The sequence below is a fragment of the Electrophorus electricus genome, chromosome 3 (assembly GCF_041902795.1).
Source record: "Electrophorus electricus isolate QZ-2024a chromosome 3, ASM4190279v1, whole genome shotgun sequence".
Classification (NCBI taxonomy): Eukaryota; Metazoa; Chordata; class Actinopteri; order Gymnotiformes; family Gymnotidae; genus Electrophorus; species Electrophorus electricus.
Window position 1 is genome coordinate 38,717,297 of NC_137499.1, and position 23,703 is coordinate 38,740,999.

General features: G+C 42.5%; 1 protein-coding gene across 4 annotated transcripts; it reads left to right on the top strand.

The window, feature by feature from the left end:
- The first annotated feature begins 419 nt into the window (after nt 1–419).
- ap2a1 (adaptor related protein complex 2 subunit alpha 1) lies at nt 420–23,241 on the top strand. 4 transcript variants are annotated; one of them, XM_081711510.1, is made up of 21 exons: nt 420–1,306; nt 5,028–5,302; nt 7,872–8,065; nt 8,773–8,902; nt 9,125–9,226; nt 12,782–13,041; nt 13,164–13,332; nt 13,902–14,222; nt 14,336–14,433; nt 14,629–14,860; nt 15,425–15,610; nt 17,251–17,405; nt 17,788–17,850; nt 18,350–18,439; nt 18,679–18,761; nt 18,887–18,975; nt 19,295–19,419; nt 19,828–19,944; nt 20,146–20,215; nt 20,483–20,617; nt 21,215–23,241. In XM_081711510.1, exons 2-21 carry the CDS (start codon nt 5,252–5,254, stop codon nt 21,290–21,292), a joined length of 2,748 nt encoding a protein of 915 aa, XP_081567636.1. In that variant the 5' UTR covers nt 420–1,306; nt 5,028–5,251; the 3' UTR covers nt 21,293–23,241. The 4 variants fall into 4 exon arrangements, with proteins under 4 accessions (XP_081567636.1, XP_081567633.1, XP_081567634.1 ...); XM_081711507.1 differs by having other exon boundaries at nt 5,091–5,302; XM_081711508.1 differs by lacking the exon at nt 17,788–17,850 and having other exon boundaries at nt 5,091–5,302.
- Nucleotides 23,242–23,703: the final 462 nt, after the last annotated feature.

Genomic DNA, 23,703 nt, shown 5'->3' on the forward strand with positions numbered 1-23,703 from the left:
TTAGACTCAGTTGATGCTCCAATGACATTTTTGTCATCCTGAAGGTATAGCAACATCCCACTCACAGCTTAGATAGATAGATAGATAGATAGATAGATAGATAGATAGATAGATAGATAGATAGATAGATAGATAGATAGATAGATAGATAGATAGATAGATAGATAGATAGATGTTAACTAAATTGTCGGGATATGTCTATATTTTGAATTTGCAGCCTTTATTCATTTCATAATTATAGCTTTGTCGTTTGAGTGAGCCATTCCAGTTAATCAAACTGGTTAAAATGTTTAACTGGTTCACGAACTAACTAATGATGCATTTCATAACAGGATCGTAATCGCACGCAGCCAATAGTACAGTATTGGACGAGGGCGGGTCTTCATGGGAGGAAGCGCTAGAATCCAGCCGCTGAAAAAACGTCCAGTGGCCGTTGCTCGTTCTGTCACGAGCCGTACCCGTGGACACCGACCCAGCGAATAGTTGCACAGCTACGTTACTGGCGACCTCGGTCCGATTAGAACTACCATTCCCTCAAAAGACAAATTAATCGAATCGGCTCACCAAGAATAGGATTAATCACTGTCTGACAACGGTCATTTGGGTGATGTATTCTAACATTTTACATCGCTAGCCAGCTAGCTAGCTAGCTGTTTAGCTAGCTTGCCGCGCCTGACTCGCAGTGAACAGAGAGATAGATTGATTATTTGTCGTCGTGTCGGCTTGTTTAATAACCACTCAGTAACAGCACTTCCTTAGGATTTTGTCCTTAGTGATTTGGAACGATACAGACCGTTGACTCTCGTCGTCGTTTGGCCATTGCACACTGTTAATAGGTTTGAATGAATTACCTAGCGGAAACACCGACGTCGTAGTTCAGTGTCATTAGGAGCTAGCAAGCTACTCACCTAAGCAGCTAGGCTTTTGACTTTAGCAACATTAGCTAGCTAAGTTTTTCCACTATCAAAGTCTTCTTAGGTAGGTAATCCTCTCTACATTGTATCTAGGTGCATCACATACAAGCAAGTTGGTTAGCCAATTTAGCAAGATAGCGTGAGTTAAAAAAACAACGTCAAACGCCAAATTCCGTTTAAGTTAACGTTAGCTAGCTAGCTGTTTTATACGCTAGCGTGGCGTTTGCTAGGCAGCAGTACAGCGAAACGTATTTTAGCTACATCTCAACCATCTGAAAGTAATTTGTTTCGTGTGAGGCCGGGTTAAAGAGAGACCCCTGCAAGAATGCCGGCTGTGTCGAAAGGAGATGGGATGCGAGGATTAGCTGTGTTCATTTCGGACATAAGAAACTGTAAGTGCCCTTTATGTTATTGAGATCAGTTGTTTCAGCCGCTTTTATCTGCGATTTGTTATTTAGCTAGCTTTAGTTACCCAGTTTGCTACACAGACTATGTATCCTAGCTACCTAGTTGTAAATCTTTGTTAATATTAGCTAGCTGCTGTATGTGTTGCTTAGTTGGTCTTTTGTGAATCTGTTGCAAAAGAAGCAGTGTATCCCGCTAGCTTTGCTTAAAGCCAGTTCTTTAAAACGGAAGGAGGGTTACATTGCTAGAGAGGTCATTTACGCGGGCGTAGGAATTGCACCGTTGTGTTCCCGTTGCATTTCATCGGTTGCACTTGGTGGGGGGGCCTGATGATGGTGTAGCGTAAGCACAAAGTGTTCATACATTGCTCCAGAACCGGCTAGGCCGCTAAGAAAAACCCTGTTCTAGTTGAGAAGCTTCAATGAATCCGTAAGATACCGTCACGTCAACACGTGGATAATTGGAAGTTGATATCAGTCGTCACCAAAAGGGGCCAGCTCATCTGTTTGTAAGATAATACGCTTATCAAGCCGTTTCCATACGTTGAGCGTTAAAAAGGTGTATTTCTGTGTGTTGTAAAATTGTTGGGCTGTTTCGGTGCAGCTATCACAGCTAATATGATACTTTAATGATGAACCTCATCTGTAGCGATCACCTTGTAGATAACGTGTTTTTGTCCATTAAACATTAGATTAAACTTTTTAGGTATTTTGTACTTTTTGATGTTCGTTGACTTTGGCCAAAAACCATGTTTGGTTAGTTGATAAACGTGTAAGGGTATATACACCTTATAAGAGAGGTTGATGACCTCAAGGCAATTTAGCAACAAGATTTTATGAACTGAGGGCTGGCCAACTACGCGGATTTGGTGCAGTGCATGTCATGATGTGCACGTTTTGTGTTGCTTGTTAGTTGAACTTTGCTTTCTTCCTTACACTTTCCTCCCATTTACTCTGCCTCTGGTGTCCACTAAATGCACTTATCTACCTGGGAGAAAGGTGTGGTGTCATGAAACAGAACAGAATAGACAGAGGGTGCCATGTGGCTTTGTGTGTTTCACCGCACAACCTCAGAACAAAGCGTAGTCGGGCACTGATGGTTATTTTAGAGTGCATGGCTTACAGTGTACTCTCCATCTCCTTACACAAACCTGTTTATATTAAGAGTATAAGAGTGAAGTGCTGTTATTTTAAAAATAGCCTAAATGTTTTCATGACTAAGACCTTGACATTGTTATATGACATGCTGTAAATCCTCAGATAACTCTTTAGCCTACTTGATGGAAAGAATACCTGATACTAGTGCGTGGTTTTTAGTTTTCTCAAGCCAAAACCTAAAAACAGCTCGGGTGCGTTTGAACTGAGCAAGTAGTCCAATCTTGGCTCTTTCTGGTGTTGGGGAGGTAGGCCATGTAGGGGGTGCCAGTGTGAGGAGCTCCAATGAGTACAGCAGAGAATATGATCTCAGCAAAGCTGGTGCCCGTGATGCACGCCAGCCATTTACTGTGTGCAAACGCCACATGCCCAGTCCTTTTCTGGCGATGCTTGATTAGTGCATCTGTCATATGCTTCCTCTTTACCCACTGAGAGCTGGGCCTTGGAATAATAACTCCAGCATTGGGGTCTATCACTCCCAAACACTTAAGCTGATCTGAGAATCAGTCAATCATTTAGACAATAGATTGGGTTTTGTATTTGAGCTTATGTGACTTTCATTTTTATTTAAACATTTATTGTTGAATAAAGACGGTAGTGTTTTATCTAAGGCTGATGATTGTGAGGATTTGAGATATCTGTATATATATCTCAATTTTGGGCACTACCATACTTGTATCACTGTATGCTGCAGTATGCAGATGACACCTGTAGCATATCTTTTCAGTTGTTGTGGGCTGTGAGCATGCTAGCCAAATGCAGACACATCAGATAAGTGTTCTTTAGCTTTTTATGAATCACAGTATTTGTATGCTCTAGCATATGCAAGTTACATTGGTCTGAAACCATGTCACATCAAAGGTTCTTCTGACTTCTTTGTGTTTATATATTGCAAGACCTACTTCAGTCACAATACAATCAAAAGATATTATTTGTCTATATCATGCAGCCATAGCTCATTTGTAATTAAAAAGGGAAAAAAGCATTAAAAAGAAATTTGGTGTTGCCAAGCCAATCCTTTATTCCCAATCTGTCTTCTTTCTGTCATATGTAGGCTAGAAATTATTTAAAAAAAACATGCTCTTTAACTGGTTTCTTTTCCATTAGCCTCCAACCTTCTGGAGCTTGCTGTCTAGTTTGATATGTCTACCCGGCTATGATGTTATCACTCAGACTGGTGACGGCTATTGAAATTTACAGCTAACGTCACCCATTCCAGTGTTCTCATAAACACAGCACTGTATCACACTTTTAATTAATTAATTTATTTTCTGGAAAGCACACTGGCTTCATGTAAGGTATACTCCTGCCAGTGCATTGCAGACACTGCTGGTTTACCAGTTCCTGGACTTTGTCCCGTTTCACATCCAAACCCCTAAAATGCTTGTGCTGCTTGTCTTTGTTGCCCCTCCCAATTCTTTGGAGAGAGCCCAATTTTGTTTCCTTTCTGCAGCTGTTCTCTTAGGGCAAAATTCTCCTGTTTAAGATAATACGCGATCTTGCATTCTGTTTTGACTATTTAGGTGAGGGCTGTATCTTTGATTACATAGACATGGCAACACCCATTGACAACTTTGCTATTTGAGAGCCTTTGAGGAAGTATTGCATATCACAAATAAGCCCCTCCTGGTATTCTGTGGTCACATTGTCATTGGCTGATTGGTTGTCGGGGAGCTGCTAGCATTTCACATAAAAATGCATCAGCTCTTTGCATTTTTAACAAAATTTTTCTTTTATAGACAGCTTGACTGTGTGCCGGAGTTGAGTTCTTTGAATTTTTTTCTTTCCCCGTTGCAAGTCCTTGGCTTTGCAAAATCTCCCTATTTCTGAGGTCCAAGGTTTTCTTGCCTTCTTTTGTAGTGAAACCGTAGGGCAGATGGTTATGATAATCTCTACCTAAATGACAATAAGGGTTTCCCCAGGGTCGGTTGGTGGGTAATAATTAAGATATCCCTGTTCAAATATAATTGCACTTTCATATACAGCTATTGTCTCTACTGAAGGTGCACTGATGAATAGTTTACTTCACTAAGTGGGGGAACATGTACTGGCAGGTAACTAATACTGTTTTAAGCCAAAGAGCTGGTAATTAAGATAAACTCAACAGGCTGTTCATCATATAATAATTTCTACCAGCAGCATTTTTCAGAATCAGACTTCATTGGCCAAGTGTTTCCACGTGCAAGCAGTATGTCTCAGTACATCACAACGTTCCTGTTAATTTTATGGCTTGTTTAGGTGTAGAACTCCTGGAAGTCACATGTATGGATGCTGTTGACTCTGAAACCCCCTAATCTTCAGGGAGGGAAATGTGGACAAAGCTGTGTTTTTGCATTTTATTAGACTGTAAGGAGTCTCTGAATATTCTAAAGCATTTATTTTTGCAGGGTTTACACACTGCATCTTATTGTTTTCCATCTATGTTTTCTCCAAATCATTGTTGTTGTAATATTGGGGATGCTTATTCACTGACATTTTTTCCCAAAAGTAAGATTAAATATTTAGGATTTTTCCCTTATTTAAATATTTTTTGTTCCTGTTGTGTTTCTAACAGTGAGCTGCTGGCTGTGATGCTTTTATGCAGAGTGTCATCACTTGGCCGTAATCCTCTTCACAGGCAAGAGCAAGGAGGCGGAGATTAAGCGCATCAACAAAGAGCTGGCCAATATCCGCTCCAAGTTCAAGGGGGACAAGGCCCTGGATGGCTACAGTAAGAAGAAGTATGTGTGCAAGCTGTTGTTCATCTTCCTCCTGGGCCACGACATCGACTTTGGCCACATGGAGGCAGTCAACCTTCTCAGCTCCAACAAGTACACCGAGAAACAGATTGTAAGTGGGGCATTCCTGGTGTGCGGGTAGGCGTGGGCATGCATGCATGCGCCTATGTCTGTATGTACAAGCATATGTATTGGTGTCAAAGCTGCTTTCCTTATCTATTCATTTTTACTGCTGTGTGCTACAGGTTTTCAATACTTGAATACCCCCCCCCCCCCCCCCCCCGTTCTCTCTGAATCTGTGTTTAAACCTTATTTGTGCTAAACTACAGAGAGACAGCACGGTCATGTTGTGATGCTCCCACACAGCCTGCCTCAGTGTCCCTCCATGCTATGTAGGCTCACCACAACCACTAGTGACCTGAGTACAGGCCCTCTGCTGCCTCCTAACTTGCACGCTCACAGGGAGAGCACAAAGTCTTCCACAACTACAGAGTGCAGTACACGGACACGCTAAATGAGATTTTTAGAACTGTAAATTGCAGGATTTGGCTGTTGCATCATGTTGTTGTTGGTTTTTTTTTTGCCATCTTGTGCTTTGTACAAAGCCATAAATGTCCTCTAGAGATGACTCAAGGAAATCTTTATGTAGCCATACTAATAAATAACAGTGTCTGTCAAATCTGTTGTAGTTATAGAGGGCTGAAGAATGTGACGATGCCATCTTGTCTGCAGTAGCACTTCCTGTGAAGTCATTGTTTTAGCACCATTGATAGCAACAATAGCAACGAAGGTTACATTTTCCAAATCTGAATCATTTTCATTCTCGTCCTGTTCATGTTTATTGGCGCAAAACTGACCTTGAGTCTTGCATATAAGCAGAACTCAGTATGGTAAAGTGTGGTGTTGGGTGTTAGATAGCTGCAGAGGCAGGACTCGATTGACTTGAACTGTTTGCTCCTCAGCTTCCCTAAGCTTTACACTCACCTGCTCTCCTTTTATCTGGCTCTCTTCATTCTATCAAAGGATGCTTTTAACATTTCTAATTTTTGTGTGAGAAATCTTACATTCTTTTATTTACCTAAAGATTACAACAAATCCTGATGTGAAAGCATCCAGAACTCCACAGAGTATTTATTCAAGCAAGATTTCCTAGTAAGCTTAACTTAATCCAATTGTCAAGACGTCCAATAGTAGAAGACACAAGAGACATTGGTGTTGGATATGCTTGGGCATTAAAGTCAAAATGATCTTTGAAATAAAATTAAATCTGTTTGTATTAAAGTTTTATTTGATCATGTAGTTTTATCGTTCTCGTGAGAAGTCAGCCAACATTGATTCTGTGGTCAGGAGATGTTTTTGTTCTTGCATTCTTTATTTTACTAGCCTCACAATAAAGTTGAGTATTTGAACCAAATAGCAATCGAGTGTTTAATTATACTGTAATTTTGTTTTATTTAGTCTATATGTTTGCTTTTATTAGTGTTGCTTAATGAGAAATGAAATGTCTTATGAAGAGACCTTGTCTACCTTTTTTTTATGTAAAACACCATGTTCAAGCATGTTCGTTTGTTTTTGTTTTTTTAAGAAACCTGAGATGAATCATTGCAAATCTAGTCAAGACAGTTGATTTCATCTATTCAATGAGTGTCTCTCTCCATTGATTTTACATCTTTTGTTCCCTCCTATGAGATTTTGCTGCCTTTCTCTGCTTGGACATCTAGAATGCAGGAACATTCAGGCCACCTAAAACGTTTGCTAAGACTGCTCCATCCTTAACTGTCATTTTGTAGATGACCCACATTTAGTGCATGTGGTGTCTGAGAATTTTTTTCAGGGCAAGTGTCTGTGCTGAGCTGAGGAGATGTTTTATACCAAGATGTGCCATTGTAGCATTGTCATGATGTGAAGCCTAGTTTATACAAGTTGTAGTGATCAGAAACTCTCCTCTTGGAATATAATGATTTATTTGTTTAAATCACTGAATTGATGAGTGCTCATACCACTTGCAACGAATTGTCTTCTTTTAGAAATAATCAGCAAAGCATTGCTTTTAAAAGTGAATTCTGAGAGCGCCAGTGTGTGGGTGATGCTTATCTCTGGTTGTTTTGTCTGTGTCTCTCGGAATTTCTTTGTGTGCTCTATGTCAATATTTGACAAATGGTGTGTGTGGTATCTCTCATTCAACAAAGCTTTTTGTAACAAGTCTGTAGGTAAAGAGGCTTTAGCACCCTAAATACCAATTAGCTTTTGTTAGCAGAGAGCTACCTGGCCTCACTGGGTGGTCTTCACATCCCGTGTTCAAAGGGAAAGAGTGTGTTCCCACACCTGTTAAGTATTGTTTTGAATGCTCTTCCCATGCATTTGAGGCCTGTCCAAGTTGACAAGCTGCTATTTCTCAACAGGACTAAACAGGTAGTTTGGCCAGAAGGTCGCTGACCTCAGATACAGAAGTGCGCTGAAGTCTTCAGTGTGTCATTCTGCCGTAACACATGCATGTGCTTTGCCTCATTTTGGCGCTTGGTGATCTTGAATGCTCCTGAGAGTATTCGAGTATTGAAAAATGTAGTTATCCAGGAATCCAGACCTTTGGAGCAAAAAGAAGCAGAATTCATGCAGTTTTGAGTTACGTATTTTGAGTGTTTTTATCTCTTTTACACTTTTTCTCTTTCTTTCTTTCGCAGGGTTATCTGTTCATCTCTGTGCTGGTGAATAGCAACAGTGAGCTAATCAGGCTGATCAACAATGCCATAAAGAATGACCTGTCGAGCAGGAACCCCACTTTCATGTGTCTGGCCCTGCACTGCATTGCCAACGTGGGCAGCAGGGAGATGGCAGAGGCCTTTGCTGGGGAGATTCCACGCATCCTTGTGGCGGGGTGAGAGCCCAGGAATGTACCAAAACAGTAAAGGGGAAGTGGGACTATGGGGGGAGTAGGGAAAGGGAGTGTGGAAGATCCTACAGAGTGGGGTGAACCAGGAAAAAGGGGTGTTCTTATGTTTGTATTACATTAACATAAGAACAAGTAGAGAGCACTGTACATATATAGGTGTTGCTATTATGTCAGCTGTCTAGATAAACTCCCCACTAAAGGAAGCATCATTCCACATGCTTGACTGTTGTATTTCTTTCCGAAAGCCCAAAGAGAGATGATTTGAGCATGTTCTGTTTAGATGACTGTTGCGAGAAGTGCTTGAGTTTATTTTAAAATCTCCAGTTTTAAAGAAACCTTGGATCTGTATCAGCTTTGCAGACAGTCAGGTAAATGTGCTGAGCTGTGCAAATGCTGGTATTCGTTGCATGCCCATAGGAAGTGACCATGAACAAAGGGCAAGAGGATTTGCTATAGGAAAACAGAAAAACAAAGAAACTGATGATGAACATGAAGGGAGTGAGTTAGTGGTTGAGGGTGGCAGACAGAGAAGGAGGTTAAAGCTGCATTTAGGAGCAGATCCCTATCCAGCCACAGACAGAATAGACAAAACCCTCCATGTCATTCCTGTCTCACCTGAATGAGCCTTTTGAGCTGTAGCAAAGGTGTGCTGGCTGCTGGCTGCCTGAATGTGTGGCCTGTGTGTTTTACAGGGACACCATGGACAGTGTGAAGCAGTCAGCAGCATTGTGTCTGCTGCGGCTCTATAAGACCTCTCCGGACCTGGTGCTCATGGGCGAGTGGACCTCCAGAGTGGTGCATCTGCTCAATGATCAGCACATGGTGGGTGTGGCCGTAGATGATGTTTTATTGCAGGGTGCATCAAGCCCATGCAGTATTTAGCCAACCCACCTCCTTCCCATTGTCAATAGAACCAAATGCCCTTTCTAGCAGGACGGTGGCTAGCTGTTGCTTTGCTGATTATGTCCTGTTACCGTTCAGTTTTATCTGGAACATTTATTTGGTCTACTTTATCATTCTACCATTGCCTACTACACATTTTAGGGTGTCGTCACTGCCGCCATCTCCCTCATCACCTGTCTCAGCCAGAAGAACCCAGACGAGTTCAAGACCTGCGTGTCCCTTGCCGTCTCCCGTCTCAGCAGGGTATGTCTTTGTGTGTCTGTGTCTGTGTCTCTCTCTCTCTCTCTCTCTCTCTCTCTCTCTCTGTGTGTCTCTCTCTCTCTCTTTGTGTTTGTTTCTTTCTCTCTGTCTCTACATTGGCACTCTGATTAATTCGATGGTGGCGATTGCTTCTACGCTCTAGTCTTCAACACCACTGAAAGACTGTAGACCACATGCTTAATGTATATACATGTGATCATTGTTGCTTCCTCATGTAGAAATTAAATCATTACATGTATTTGAAACCTGAGAATGTGAGTGCAGTTTACATCAAGTGATTTCTCTTATGAAAGTCCTTATGTACTCTTTATGCAAATGTAGTCCTTATTTAACTCTTAGTGCTCTTAGTTTGTTGCTTCCAACATGCAGACCTTTTGTAACAGTTTTTTCCAGCATTTTTCTAGCATGTTTGGGTTTTTTTTTTTTGTTGTTTTTTTTTTTTTTTTTACTGGGGCCATTTCTATCTCTATTGCAAATATTAGCTGAGTCATCTTTTCCAAAACAGATTTGTGGTGTATTGTGACTCTCTACAGTTCCTCATATATCGGGGCCTGATCAAAGAGTCCAGGAGTTGAGGCTCGATTTCCTTTCTATAACAAATCCACCTTGGTATAAAAGGCCAAGCAGCTGTGATTGGCCTGCTATTAAATCTCGCTTCAGCCTCATAAAAGATGGTTTGCAGTCTATAGACCTCTCCCTCACTTCACTTCAGAGGAGCCAAAATAATCTATACCCGCATAATGAATGGGGGCCTATCCAGAAGGATTCTTTCTTTTGGCAGATCTGCTGTGTTTTGTTCAGTGTCCTTTCCTCTTAGACTGTTTTATATGTAAATGTCAGAGAATTTTCTAAGCAACTGCATTTGCACTTGTTATTCAGTATTGTTTTGTTAGATGGCTCCACATGGGAGTTCAGTCTATGACGACTATGATGCATCAGAAATGTTGATGCATGCAAATCCTTTGAGGAAAATGGCTGGAGATTTGGCTTCCTCAGGCAAAGCTGGCTTAAGGCATCCGCCCACTTGCAAAAGTCCATCATCTAATACAAAATCTGATTTTGTTGGCAGCCTGAATTTCTTTTCTTTTTAGTCACAAAAACTATAGCGCTTCTTTAAATCTAACCATCCGTGCAACAGAAAAACTATAGCGCTTCTTTAAATCTAACTATCTGTGCAACAGAATTTTCATTTTCTCAAGTTGAAAAGTAACTAGTAAACAGCGAAATGTAATTTGATGCAATAAATAAATAAACTATTTACAGAGGTGGTCTTTTTGACCTCTGGATGGTCATCAGAGATTGCCTTTGTACTTTACTCAAACCTGTGCCATTCGTCTTTCTGGGCCCATCGTCCATCTACAACTTGTCAAAAGATCATCAACTTTCAATGCTGGCTGAATTTATTTTGCTATTAACATGCCAAAATTGCTTTTCTTAACTTCAGGTTTTTTCTGAAATTTTAGCAATTCTTTTTGCCAAAAAAGTATGGGAACACTTGTTCTCGTTACTTGCATATTTTAGATCCATTATTTTAGAAATATCCATTTCCAGATGAACATCCAATTCTTGTTGCAACATTATGCTTATAGCAGGAACAGCAATTGCAAGATCCATAGGAGGAATCCTTTTTTTTTTTTTTTTTTTTTTTAATGGAGAAACTCTTCACTTTCCAAAAAGTAACGCAACATGTGCTCTACCACTGCCATTTTCCAGAAACCGAGAAATAATGTAGCTGTAATTTGATAGGCCTTCCGAAATCATCAGGCTTGAGGCTACAATCCACCATTTAAAGTTAACAGTTTTCTTAATGTATGCCAGCCCAAACCCACCCCAAAGACAGAGATGGAGGAAGATCCTGGTCCTACTTGGCAAACGTATGTAGAATATCTTTGCTGAGAGTGTGAAAGGTACAGGCAGTCCTAGAGGATCATACAGTGGCTTTATTATTGATAGAATTCCTCTTCTAGTTCTGTCATCTTCAACACACATAGAAATGGTTCTGGATTGTGTCGACATCTGCTGGTAAAGCAGACTAATATCGTTGGCAGTTTTCTTGGAAAAACTTGCAAAATTTGCACTTTGACATTGCACCAAATGTACAGTGAATTCTGTATTCCACTGCAATATCCACTGAAACATCACCTTTAGACCAATGCAGAAACTCTGAGATATTGACTTGATAGTCTGGATGTCAGCCATAAATATTATCTAGTTCCAATCTGAACCTAGTGAGGACTTCTACAAGAGATCTTGTGAGCTCTGGACCTTGCAAGAGTATTCAATGATCTTCCCTTATATATAGATTCACAGTCAAAAATGACTCATCTTGCCTAACTGGATGATGAACTTCATGGTGAGGAACAAACCAGACCTTTGCCTCAGGTAGACATGGCTGGTGAGAAGGCACTTTTTCTGCATATCTTTGCTCGGGCATATTTATTAAGAACAAGTCCATAGTCATTATGAAACCTCTCACTTTTTCTAGATTTCCTTTCAAGGCTTAAACAAACCTCTGCTTATTTGCAGAACAGTAACTTATTTTTAATTTTTTTTATTATTTTTTTTGCATGGCTCTTTTCTGAAAGGTAAGTCAAGACAATGTCCATCTTTCAGTGCAGCTGAAGTGGTGGTGTGGGGGTTTTTTTTGTTGTTGTTTTTTTTTTTACCTTCTTGCATGGAAGTTGATTCTGAGCATTAATTCTCAGTGAAGCCTTTATTATAGTACTTTATCATCAGATTTTCCAACCTGGCAACAGAAATACACTTCATAGTTGCAACACAACCCCTTTCCAACTCTAAGAGGATCACTGATAGCCCACCCTAATTTTTTTTTTTTTTTTTTTTTTTTTTTTTACATTATTATTACATAGGGCCCATCAGTTTGCCTATTGATCTACACCCATGTTTCCTTGACTTTATTTGCATTTGTTCCAATGAGTAGATCAATAACAGAGTCAATAATTGGGATCTTAATGCCCTTCAGATATACCCATTGAACACTGTCTTCCTGTTTTGTGCTTGCATTGTGCTTTAAACACAGGCATAGTATTTTGTGTACATATCTGGCAATGGAATTAATTTTTCAGAACTAAGATAATCAAGTCTGGATTATCCTCACCATCACACAACTTTCCACTGTCTACATGATTTATGGTCCGCAATAGAACAACAGCTTTTTTTCTTGCAAGCTCAACACTCAAAGGTTTGTAAATGCAAAATGTTGCTGAGCTGCTTGGATCTAAAAATGTCTGTCTTGGACCACCTGATTGGATTTCTGGCTTTTCACCTTGACTGGGATAATGGAAAGGACAATTATTGGCCACGTGTTTGTGGTGAGGCAGCAATCACACTTGTAAGATCTGCTGACTTGATCCCAGGATCAAAGAATTTTTCATTGTTATGCTTGTCTAAATGAAACACTCCAACATGCTTTTGGCTACACACATTATAATCAGAATTACTCTTGCCTTCTTACTTGTGTGGCCTTCTTTCTTACTTGTCTGGATTTCCGCTTACCTCTTACTTTCTTTCATTCAGATCGTGTCCTCAGCCTCCACTGACCTCCAGGACTACACATACTACTTTGTTCCTGCACCATGGCTCTCCTGCAAGCTGCTTCGCCTGTTGCAGTGCTACCCGCCGCCTGAGGATGGTGCCGTCAAGGGCCGACTGGTGGAATGCCTTGAGACCATCCTTAACAAAGCCCAGGAGCCTCCCAAGTCCAAGAAGGTCCAGCACTCCAACGCCAAGAATGCCATCCTGTTTGAAGCCATTGCCCTCATCATTCATTATGACAGGTACACACCTGCTTTAGTTCACTGAGCTTTGATGCTACTTATTTCTTCCAAAGTCTTTTTTTTGTTGTTAGCTGATGTGAAAAAGAGTGTGGTTTGTGTGGTGTGTGTGTGTGTTTGTCCAGTGAGCCCAACTTGCTTGTGCGAGCATGTAACCAGCTGGGCCAGTTCTTGCAGCACAGGGAGACCAACCTGCGCTATCTGGCTCTGGAGAGCATGTGCACCCTTGCCAGCTCTGAGTTCTCCCACGAGGCAGTGAAGACACACATCGAGACGGTCATTAATGCCCTCAAAGTGAGGACACGCACAAATGTCACATGTGGACTCTCTGTGGGACATTTCTCACACACATACAGATTTAAGAGCCTTTCAGTACACTGAGGTTTATAATGTTTCAATGTGATGTTTGATTTTGAACTTGTCTTGCAAATATCATTCCCACCTTTACTAAGTTGTAAATCTGTTCTTGTGAGGGCTTACATAATGCATATAAAAGCAAATTGACGACTTCTGTTTACAGTTTCCTTTTAATGCCAGACACTTTCAAGAGAATACTTCAAAACTGTTAATTCACTGAGGAGTCAAATTGGATTGTTGATTTCTAAATTTGTTAATAGTATTTAATTAGTTGTTGCTGTGGGTGGATATAAATCAAAACCTACTGCTTTTGGCTCACTTATTTTCTATCGCTTTCTCTGAATTTTAATTAACTGATATTTAAAGAATAATTAACATTTAAAAGTGATAACTGTGCAGAAAAAGGGGGAAAAAAATAGCGCTGTGTGTGTGTGTGTTTCTTTCTCTCTTTATCCCCCTTTTTGTCACCTCTCCCCTCTTTTTCCCCCACCGTCCGTGTCTCTCAGACTGAGAGGGACGTCAGTGTCCGCCAGCGTGCGGCCGACCTGCTCTACGCCATGTGCGACCGCAGCAATGCCAAGCAGATCGTTGCCGAGATGCTGAGCTACTTGGAGACAGCTGACTACTCCATCCGGGAGGAGATGGTGCTGAAGGTGGCCATCCTGGCAGAGAAGTACGCCGTGGACTACTCCTGGTACGTGGACACCATCCTCAACCTGATCCGCATCGCCGGTGACTATGTCAGCGAGGAAGTGTGGTACCGTGTTATCCAGATTGTCATCAACCGCGATGACGTGCAAGGCTACGCAGCCAAGACCGTCTTCGAGGTGTGTGCTGCCATCCAACTTGGCCACTGCCGTTTACTTTTCTTATCCGCCAGTTCTCTCTTGGCTCCAACTGCTGATTGATTGCATGATTGACCTCTGACCCTTAACCTCAGGCGCTGCAAGCTCCAGCTTGTCATGAGAACATGGTGAAGGTTGGAGGATACATCCTAGGGGAGTTTGGTAACCTCATCGCTGGTGATCCTCGCTCCAGGTGAGTTCTCCTTCCACCTGCCACGGCTTTCAGACACCAAGCTTTCAGCATGTGTCTCTGTGAGTGCAACAGTGCCTTGATGCTGGTTGTTTTGTTGTTTTTGTTTGTTTTCTGTCCCTGCATCTCCTTCTTCCCTGTCTCCCTTTCTGCGTGTCTATCCATCCATATTCTTTCCCTCTCCCGTCCTCCCTCCAGTCCTCTGGTTCAGTTTAATCTTCTGCACTCTAAGTTCCACCTGTGTTCGGTGCCCACACGTGCCCTGCTCCTCTCTGCCTACATTAAGTTCATTAACCTGTTCCCGGAGACCAAGAGCACCATCCAGGAAGTCCTGCGATGTGACAGCCAGATCAGGAACAGCGACGTGGAGCTGCAGCAGCGTGCCGTAGAGTACCTCAAACTCTCTTCCATCGCCAGCACCGATGTCCTGGTGAGAGGGGACGTGTCTGTCTGTCTGTCTGTCTGTCTGTCTGTCTGTCTGTCTGTCTGTCTGTCTGTCTGTCTGTCTGTCTGTCTGTCTGTCTGTCTGTCTGTCTGTCTGTCTGTCTGTCTGTCTGTCTGTCTGTCTGTCTGTCTGTCTGTCTGTCTGTCTGTCTGTCTGTCTGTCTGTCTGTGTGTGTGTGCGCACGCGCATGCATGCGCTCATGAACAGAGCAGTGGTAGCTCGGTGGTTAAGGTACTTGACTAGTAATCAGAAGGTTCCCAATTAAAGGCTCACAACTGCCAAGTTGCCACTGTTTGGCCTCTGAGCAAGACGCTTACCCCACAATTGATCAAGTTGTATTCAGTCATATTTGTAAGTTGCTTTGGATGCCATAAATGTAAAATGTTGCTCATGAATCTCACACACACACTTGTTCATGTACTTTACACACAGATGCACACTGGTTCATGATCCATACACAGACACATAGAACTAGCTCATTGCTAGTTGTAGACATGGAAGTTTTTTGCCCCTGTTCTTGTCTAAAGTTGTGTAACCGGGTGTCTGCAGGCCACTGTGCTGGAAGAGATGCCTCCATTCCCAGAGAGGGAGTCATCCATCCTGGCCAAGCTGAAAAAGAAGAAGGGCCCTGGTGCTGTGTCGGCTGGAGAGCTGGAGGAGGGAAAGAGAGAGGGAGGAGAGGTCAACGGAGCAGAACGGCCAGGGGACAACGCTGCCATAGCCGCATCCAATGCCGTGAGATGTTACACACACACACGCGCATTCTATGCACTTTCTACGTTTTTGTTTTGTATGTACTTTGTGTTGTATCTACAGTATTCTATCGTAATGGTGTCTTTAGACTCAGGCCTAGTGTGCCAACATAAGGATTTCTTCCTTTCAGAGAGACACTTTTAAAAAACAAAAAAAACAAAAAAAAAACACTTCTCTTTTCTCTCTCTGTCACACGCCAGCACACACGTACAGCATGTAGCACACATTCTTGTCCAGAATGGCTTGCAATAGCGCTTTAGTTAAATAAGATAAGTAAGTGAAGGAATGTTGATTATTCAAGTGCCTAGAAGTTACTGTTGTTCATTTAAAATGCTGCTTGAAAAGGTCTGTAATCTACTACTGGAAGTTTTTATAGTTTATTCCACTGTCTGGCTCCTAATGCAGACACAATTCTTGAGGCATGTCTTCCCTGTCTCTAAAGGGGCAGTGGTTGAACTCGTACTGTCGTAGTGGTACAAAGGTTGCGAGATGCAGTGTGGGGAGATGAGTGCTTGGATGTAGGAGGGAGCTGGTCCATTTTTGGCTTGGTAAGCAAGTGTGAAGGTTTTAAATATATTGCGGTCGACTGCAGGAAGCCAGTGGACGGACACAGCTGTGTGTGTGTGTGTGTGTGTGTGTGTGTGTGTGTGTGTGTGTGTGTGTGTGTGTGTGTGTGTGTGTGTGTGTGTGTGTGTGTGTGAGAGAGAGAGAGAACTTGGGAAGGTTGAATATGACTCATGCAGCTGCATTCTGCAGGGGTTTAGTGGCATGTGCAGGGAGGACTGCCAAGAGTGAGCTGCAGCAGACCAGTCTTCAGATGACCCAAATCAACTATGAGGCTACTCTGGAAATAAAATGGCAGAATTCTACTGATGTTGGGGTAAACGTGCCTATATAAGGAAACCTGCATGTCTGGTTCTTGTTGGAAACATTGGCAGAGAATGATAGCTGGTTGTCCAGGGCCACACAAATTTATTGCGTTTTCAGACACTATGATAAGTGGGTTCTCAGAAGGAGATGGCCGGGGAGGAATCACCAGAAATGTGTAACAGCTCTGTCTGGCTGGGGATCAGGTTCAGATGATGTGCAGCCATACATGATGAGATTTTTCTTAGAAGCCTGTGGAGATCAGAGTTGAAATGCTGGTATCTGAGAGTGAAGGAGAAAATGAACTGAGTGTCATGGGTATAACTTCTACAAGATAGGGAGTATACAGAGAGATGAGGGCCAAGCAGTGATACTTGTGGGACACCTGTGGAGAGCATGCAAGGAGCAGTTCCTTTCCATGTCACTTAATTTGAAAACATTCTCTCGCTCTCACTCTCACACACACACATACATATGCTCTCTAGAAACATACTGGCCAGAGGCCCACACTGCCTCATAACTGAACTGCCATGCTTGCACTTCAGTGGGAAGTGAATCAGCAAAAAAGTGAACCTTCCCAAGAAAATGCTTCCTCATTGACCACCTCTCCCTCCCCCACCCCCACAGCCATGCATCTGTCTGTTGTTTGTGGTGTCGAACAAAAGTTCTTTTCTAAGAGTTTGTAGAAGAACTGTAATATTTCTAGAATAAATGGACAGTTGACATCTTTCTTCTTTCCCTCCTCTCTCTCTCAGTCCACTCCCTCTCCATCAGCTGATCTCCTTGGCCTTCGCTCAGCTGCGCCGGTCAGTGCTGCGCCGGTCAGTGCAGGCAGCCTATTGGTTGATGTCTTCTCAGAGGCGGGGCCTGCGGCTTCCACTGCTGGTGTCAACGATGATGGCTTCCTAAGGTAAATGAAGAGGTTTCTAATGAACTTTATTGCAGACTTTCTATTACTTGGACTAATTAAGGTGTGAATTGTTCTTTAAAAGCTAATTTTGGAGCAGCTCTCTCGGGCTACAACTGTCCTGTCAGGCTTTCTGCTCTTCTGTCGTTTCACTTTTCTATCGCGCATTCTTTTTGTTTTCCTCTTTGTGTTGGTGTAATCTTAGCCTGTCTTTTATCTTGCTGTGTATGTGACTGTCTTGTTCTTGCTTTCTCTCTTTTTCTTGCTTTCTCTCTTTCTCTCTCCCTCTTGTTTCCATGTGTGTGTGTGTGTGTGTGTGTGTGCGTGCGCATTTGGGTGAATGCCTGTGCATCTTTTGTCCTCAATTGTCATTGGACGATGGCAGAGATCTGGAACCTCCCACTGAGAGCTCTGACTCCTTATTGGCTGAGGGTCCTGGTGACTCGGAGTAAGAGGCCAGTGGTTGGCTACTGTGTCAATATGAAAGAACGAAGAAAAAAAGTCATATATCATACAAAATAGAAGTTGCACATAAAGTATTAATGTTGCAATAGATACTTTAGGCAGAACTGTGTGTGTTGCTGTCATATTTGTGCTGACCTGGATGATGAAAGCTGTGCTGTTTGGTGTGGTATGGTGTTAGGCCTTTAATGCATGTTTGCTATGAGGTCTGGGCTGGAACTTTTAAATGCAATAACTAACCCCTCTGCTTTCTGGTGTGTGTGTGTTTTTGTTTTTGTTTTTTTCTTCTTTTTCTTCTCCCTCTGCTGTCTCATGCATCATTGCTCTGGCTACTGTTTGTTTTGATTATTATTTTATGTACTTTTTTTTTTTTTTTTTTTTTAACTCCCTTCTTTCCCACGATTCTGTTTGGTTACCCTGCATGCTTCCCTCCAAACTCTTCACCCATCTTTCTGTCTTCATCTCTACGGGGGTCTTCCTTCTAGCTGTTCTTCCGCTCTCAGCTCTGCTCCTCCCTCTGTGGTCTCTGAAGATCCTGCTCCTCCTCTGCCTGAGTCAGATGAGCTGCTTAACAAGTAAGAGCAACCCCCCACCCCACCCCCCCAAACTACCCCACCCCTTCCTTTTTATGTTTTTAATGTATTACTGTTTCATTTAAAGCCCCCAACTTGCTCAATCTCTCTCTCTCTCTCTCTCTCCCTCTTCCTATCCTCTTCCTTTCCCATGTCTTCAGCACTTCTAACTGTCATTTGCCAATTAAATTAATTAAATCTTTCCTCCCGGTGTCTGTGGTGTTTCTATCTCTGCCCTGCAGGTTTGTGTGTAAGAATAATGGAGTTCTGTTTGAGAATCAGCTACTTCAGATAGGTATTAAGTCTGAATATCGCCAGAACCTCGGTAAGTTGCCCAATACTTTAAGAAATATTGTTTTATTAATTTTTATTGCCTTGTTAAATGAGATTTTGGTAAGAGTACGCAGAAGAAAAGTGTAACCAATCATAATGTTTACTATATGCTGTCAGGTCGGATGTACCTGTTCTATGGCAATAAGACTTCAGTGCAGTTTGTTAGCTTCAGTACCACAGTCACCTGCCCAGGAGAACTTCAGAGCCATATCCTTTACTGATTCTCCTGTACTTACTCACTCAGAGGCAGACGCACGCACATACACACGCACGCGCACACTGTCCAGTACACATACACACAGCTTCATCTTTGCTCCCTCTAACACCGACACTACCTCCATTGTGTATGCGCATACACATGCACATGGTCACTTTAACACACACAGTTGCTCACTCTCTTATACTAACCTAGTACCCACAAACCTCCACCAGGTGCTCCGTGTGTGTGTGTGTGTGTGTGAGAGGGGGGTGGGTGATGGGGGAGGTGCAAGTGGACGCTGTGTTTTTTCTCCTTGACTGACCCTACAGCTGAATGTGCAGCTGAAGCCTGTGGACCCCCTAGTAGAGGGGGGTGCTCAGGTGCAGCAGGTCATCAACATTGAATGTCTTTCTGACTTCTCTGATGCTCCACTTCTCAACATCAAGTTCAGGTAACCCCCCCCCCCAAAGACCTATTATATACTTTATTCAAATTTGTGTTTTATTTCCACAATGAAACTTTAATGATGGTTCTTGCGTAAGTAAGTTTTGAATAGTTCTGTCTATAACCAAAAATAGATCCCTTATACCCTCTAAGGTTGAGCACACTCTCTTCCTGTCTTATGTAGGTCTGGTTCTTTAATTTAACTGAACCTTCAGGTGTTCTTCACGTGTTCTTTATTGCTCATCACTCAGCTTTATACATGAAAGGCAAATATCAACGTTGAAATCCTCTGTTTAGTTGGGAAGGAGAAGGGCTCAGGTCTTTTTTGCCTTAAGGTTGTTTAATGCAGCCTGCCATGGAGTGAGGGATTTCTCAGATCAGGCTTTGGGTGTGCTCACACATCCTGTTGTTTCAGGTACGGTGGAGCACTGCAGAACCTTTCACTTAAGTTGCCCGTCACTATCAACAAGTTCTTCCAGCCCACCGAGATGTCCTCTCATGACTTCTTTCAGCGATGGAAACAGCTCAGCCAGTGAGTGAGTGTGTGTGTGCGTGAGAGCACGTGCCAACATGTGAAGTTCTCTGTGCGACATCATGCATAAGTAGTGTAGATCAGAGTATTCAGAACTAAGTGTAATGCAGTCTTCCCCGGTGGGGTGTGTGTGTGTGTGTGTGTGTGTGATGTAATTATTGGCGATCAAGCCAAAAAATATGTATTATTATTCTGTCATAGGCCCCAGCAAGAAGCACAAAAGATTTTTAAGGCTAACCACCCCATGGACACAGAAGTGCTCAAAGCCAAGGTATGGTCCCTCACACACACTCCACAGTTGCCTCTGGGACGATGCCCCTCAGCGGTACTCTGAACGTTAAGGGAGCCTTCCTTCCCGCATAGTGAATTTAAATTGGTAAGGGAAGGTTTGGTAGCTTCGAGCAGTGGAGACAGAATTTAGGCTTTTAACAAGATTGTGGAATTTATAATTTAATTGTTGTTTGGCATAGTTTGATTTGGTAAGTATTTCTTTCTCTTTTCTGTGTCTGTTTCTGTGTGTGCATGCGTGGCTATGCAGTTGCTAGGACTTGGCACCGCGCTGCTGGACAACGTTGATCCGAACCCAGAAAACTTTGTGTGTGCTGGTGTGATCCAAACCAAGGCTCAACAAATAGGCTGTCTGCTGAGACTGGAGCCCAACGCACAAGCCCAGGTAAGGGTGTACTTCTACACATATGCTTGGTTAAATGCTTGTTACCAGACACACAAAAACAAACACGCATACTCCCTGTACAGACTCCACCATAAAAGGTGTTGTGGCTGCTAATAATATAGTCGAATTTTTCTGCTAATTTCAAACATGGAATTTCGCCAATTTGTCTGCTTCAATGTTCCTAAATTTAGCTCACACCACTTTTATGATGCACATTCTCAAATACGCATGCATGTGCACACACCCGGTCGTCCCAGTTGTAGGAATGCGAACTCCTTGGTCTCTATGTGTGTTGCATTGAAGCATCGCACTGTTGTCTGTATCTGTTGCTGCCGGGGAGCAGGTAATGCACGTGTAGCTCTTTGTCTCATGCTCTGTCCTGCTCTCTGTTTCTTGCGGCTGTAGAGGAACACAGAACTCTAGCTATGACGTGTCTTTAGTTTTTGCGGCCCCTCTGCGTGTGGCTCATCAGACCGTTTTAATCCTCATAACTGGCGTGTGTTCACATTCACCATGTGTATACACAGATTTACATACACATGCAGGACACCACGTGTGTGGCTTTGACTCTAACCTCTACCACCTCCTTATTCTCAGATGTATCGGTTGACTCTGCGCAGCAGTAAGGATACTGTGGCCAAGCGTCTTTGCGAGTTGCTGTCAGAACAGTTCTAGAACTGAGATTCTAGAACCCGCGTCCTGGACCATCACCTTCTAGAACAGTCACCAAGACCAGACCAGCGTTCCAACTTCCACAGCACTGAACAGTGTCTCCAGAAGCGTTCAACACATAAGGGAAAAGCAGCTGTCCGACTGGGGCAGCAAGATTTCTGTCCTAATTCTTATAATTATGGTTATTATTGTATATTATCATCAGCGCTACCATTCTTGTTTTTATTGGTGTTTACCTGAGTGTGAGCAGTGAAGTGTGGGTGTGTGTATTTTTTTTTTTGGTGGGTGGGGGGGGTCGTTGTCGTCGTGTGTGTGTATGTGTGTGTGTGTGTGTGTGAAGGAACTGTGATCATTTGATTTGGTTTCCTTTTTCTCCATTCTGCCTGATAACCAGTGGACCTGTGCTTGTGTTGACAGCTGGTGTGTGTCGTAGGTCATGGAAGGAGTGAAAGAGAGAGGGAGTGACAGAGTGAGATTTAAAAGATTCTCTTCTTTTTCTCTCTTTGTGTGTTCCGCATCATTTCAACCTGTAAGCATTTCTGGTACACACACAAAACACAACCTTCTCACATGTCCGACTGCACACCTTGGTGGAACATGCATTCCAGGGGGGTGTTAAGATCCTTCCTCCTTATTGTGAATAATAACACTGCAAATAGAATACACTAAATTAAATAGCATTTCTTTCTTTACCAGAAGTCTGAATCACTAACAGCCCATGTCACCCCTTTTTTTTACTCCCTCAAAGTTTAGTTTTCCAGAGTCAGCAGTGCACATGTTGATGGTGGGGGATTCTGAAAGTGTTTTGTGAATTGTTTTGTGGCCGTTTTGCCTTCCTGACCCCATTCCCCGGATAACTAGTGCTGACCAGTGCACTTCCAGAGGCCTGGAGAGGAAAGGCTTTTATAAGCCCCGCCCCCATCCCACTACCTGTTACTCAATCCCTTTCTAGCTTTTCAAAATTTAAGTACCTGTCATCATTCCATACCTGATTATTGTGAGGTTTATGATTTATATATATATATATATATATATATATATATATATATATATATATATATATATATATATATATATATATATGGAAATGTAAAAATGATTGTCCATTATGTTTGTGTTGATGTTTATATGCAGTTTGTTTTGGTTTTTATTTTATTCTGGGGGAACATTCCACTCGTTTTTGTGTTATATATATATATATATATATAAAAAAGCAAGGGCATCAAGGTTTAGAACAGGTTTAAAGTGGGTGGTCGGGAAATGGGAAGGAGACCAGGAGAGCAGATGTCTAGTCTGCCAGTGCGTTTGTCTGTACATGGGAACTCCAGGAGTATCATAACAGCATTTCTCCAGCAGGCATGCATGCATGCATGCGCGTGTGCACGCAAACATATATTCCACAGGCAGATGTACCTAGAGGCCAATTTGTTCCTTGTCTAGCTAAATGCACTCACATTTTCTTGTGTTGAAGTCAAATCCTGCAGAAGCACTTACCCATGTGAACACTAGTGAGTGAAGTTTGGCACGTACACCTAGGCATTCCCATGCAGTCAAAAGACGGCAGGGTTGGGGAGAGAAACCACAGGACCAAAGCGGCTACCAACTGTCAATCACAAATACAGGGATAATGTCAGAATTGTGAGGCGAGCGAGCTCGTGTGTCTGGTGTGGATGTTTGAAAAATCTGGGAATTATGGAACCTTGTCACATTAGTTCAAATGAAAATTTACTATACCTCCCTCACTGCAGAACTAATGTGATGGGACTTTGTCATGGTAGTTCAGTTTAGAATCAATGTCGTGTGTGTGTGGCGGGGGGTGCGCGTGTGTCTGTGCAGTATCCGCTAGCTAATGCAGCCCCAGTGTATCGGTGTTCTACATGTCTGATACCTGTGTTAGATTAAATTTACTCTGTACTGAATAATGTGAAAGTAAAACTATGCCATATACTCCAGCTGCGTCCCTTCTGTTCTGTGTGTATGAATTCAAGCCGTCTTTCGTGTAGATATCCTACATAGAGAGATCAAGCATCAAAAGACTGTGTACATCCGCATTTTAAAGTCGTTTACCGAGTACCAAACAAGTACAAACCGGACTCGTGCAGTTTACTCGCGTCCGATCGTGAAAGCTTACGTGACCTAAACAGCAACGAACGAAACGATTTTATACAACCTCTTTAGCTAGTGCACCTCCTTAATGTAACCGGACGTGTTAGTAAAGAATGGTTAACGGACAAAACTACAAGGACTACACTACATTTAAGTCTTGGTAAATGCATCGCCTTTCACGAGATCTGCACGGATCTGTGCATTTTTCAGTAACCCCCTCTTGTTAGTAAAGCTTCTAGGAGAATGATCACTGGATTAAAACACGATTCATCACAATAAAAACGCCGAGGTCTTCGAGTAAAACTGAT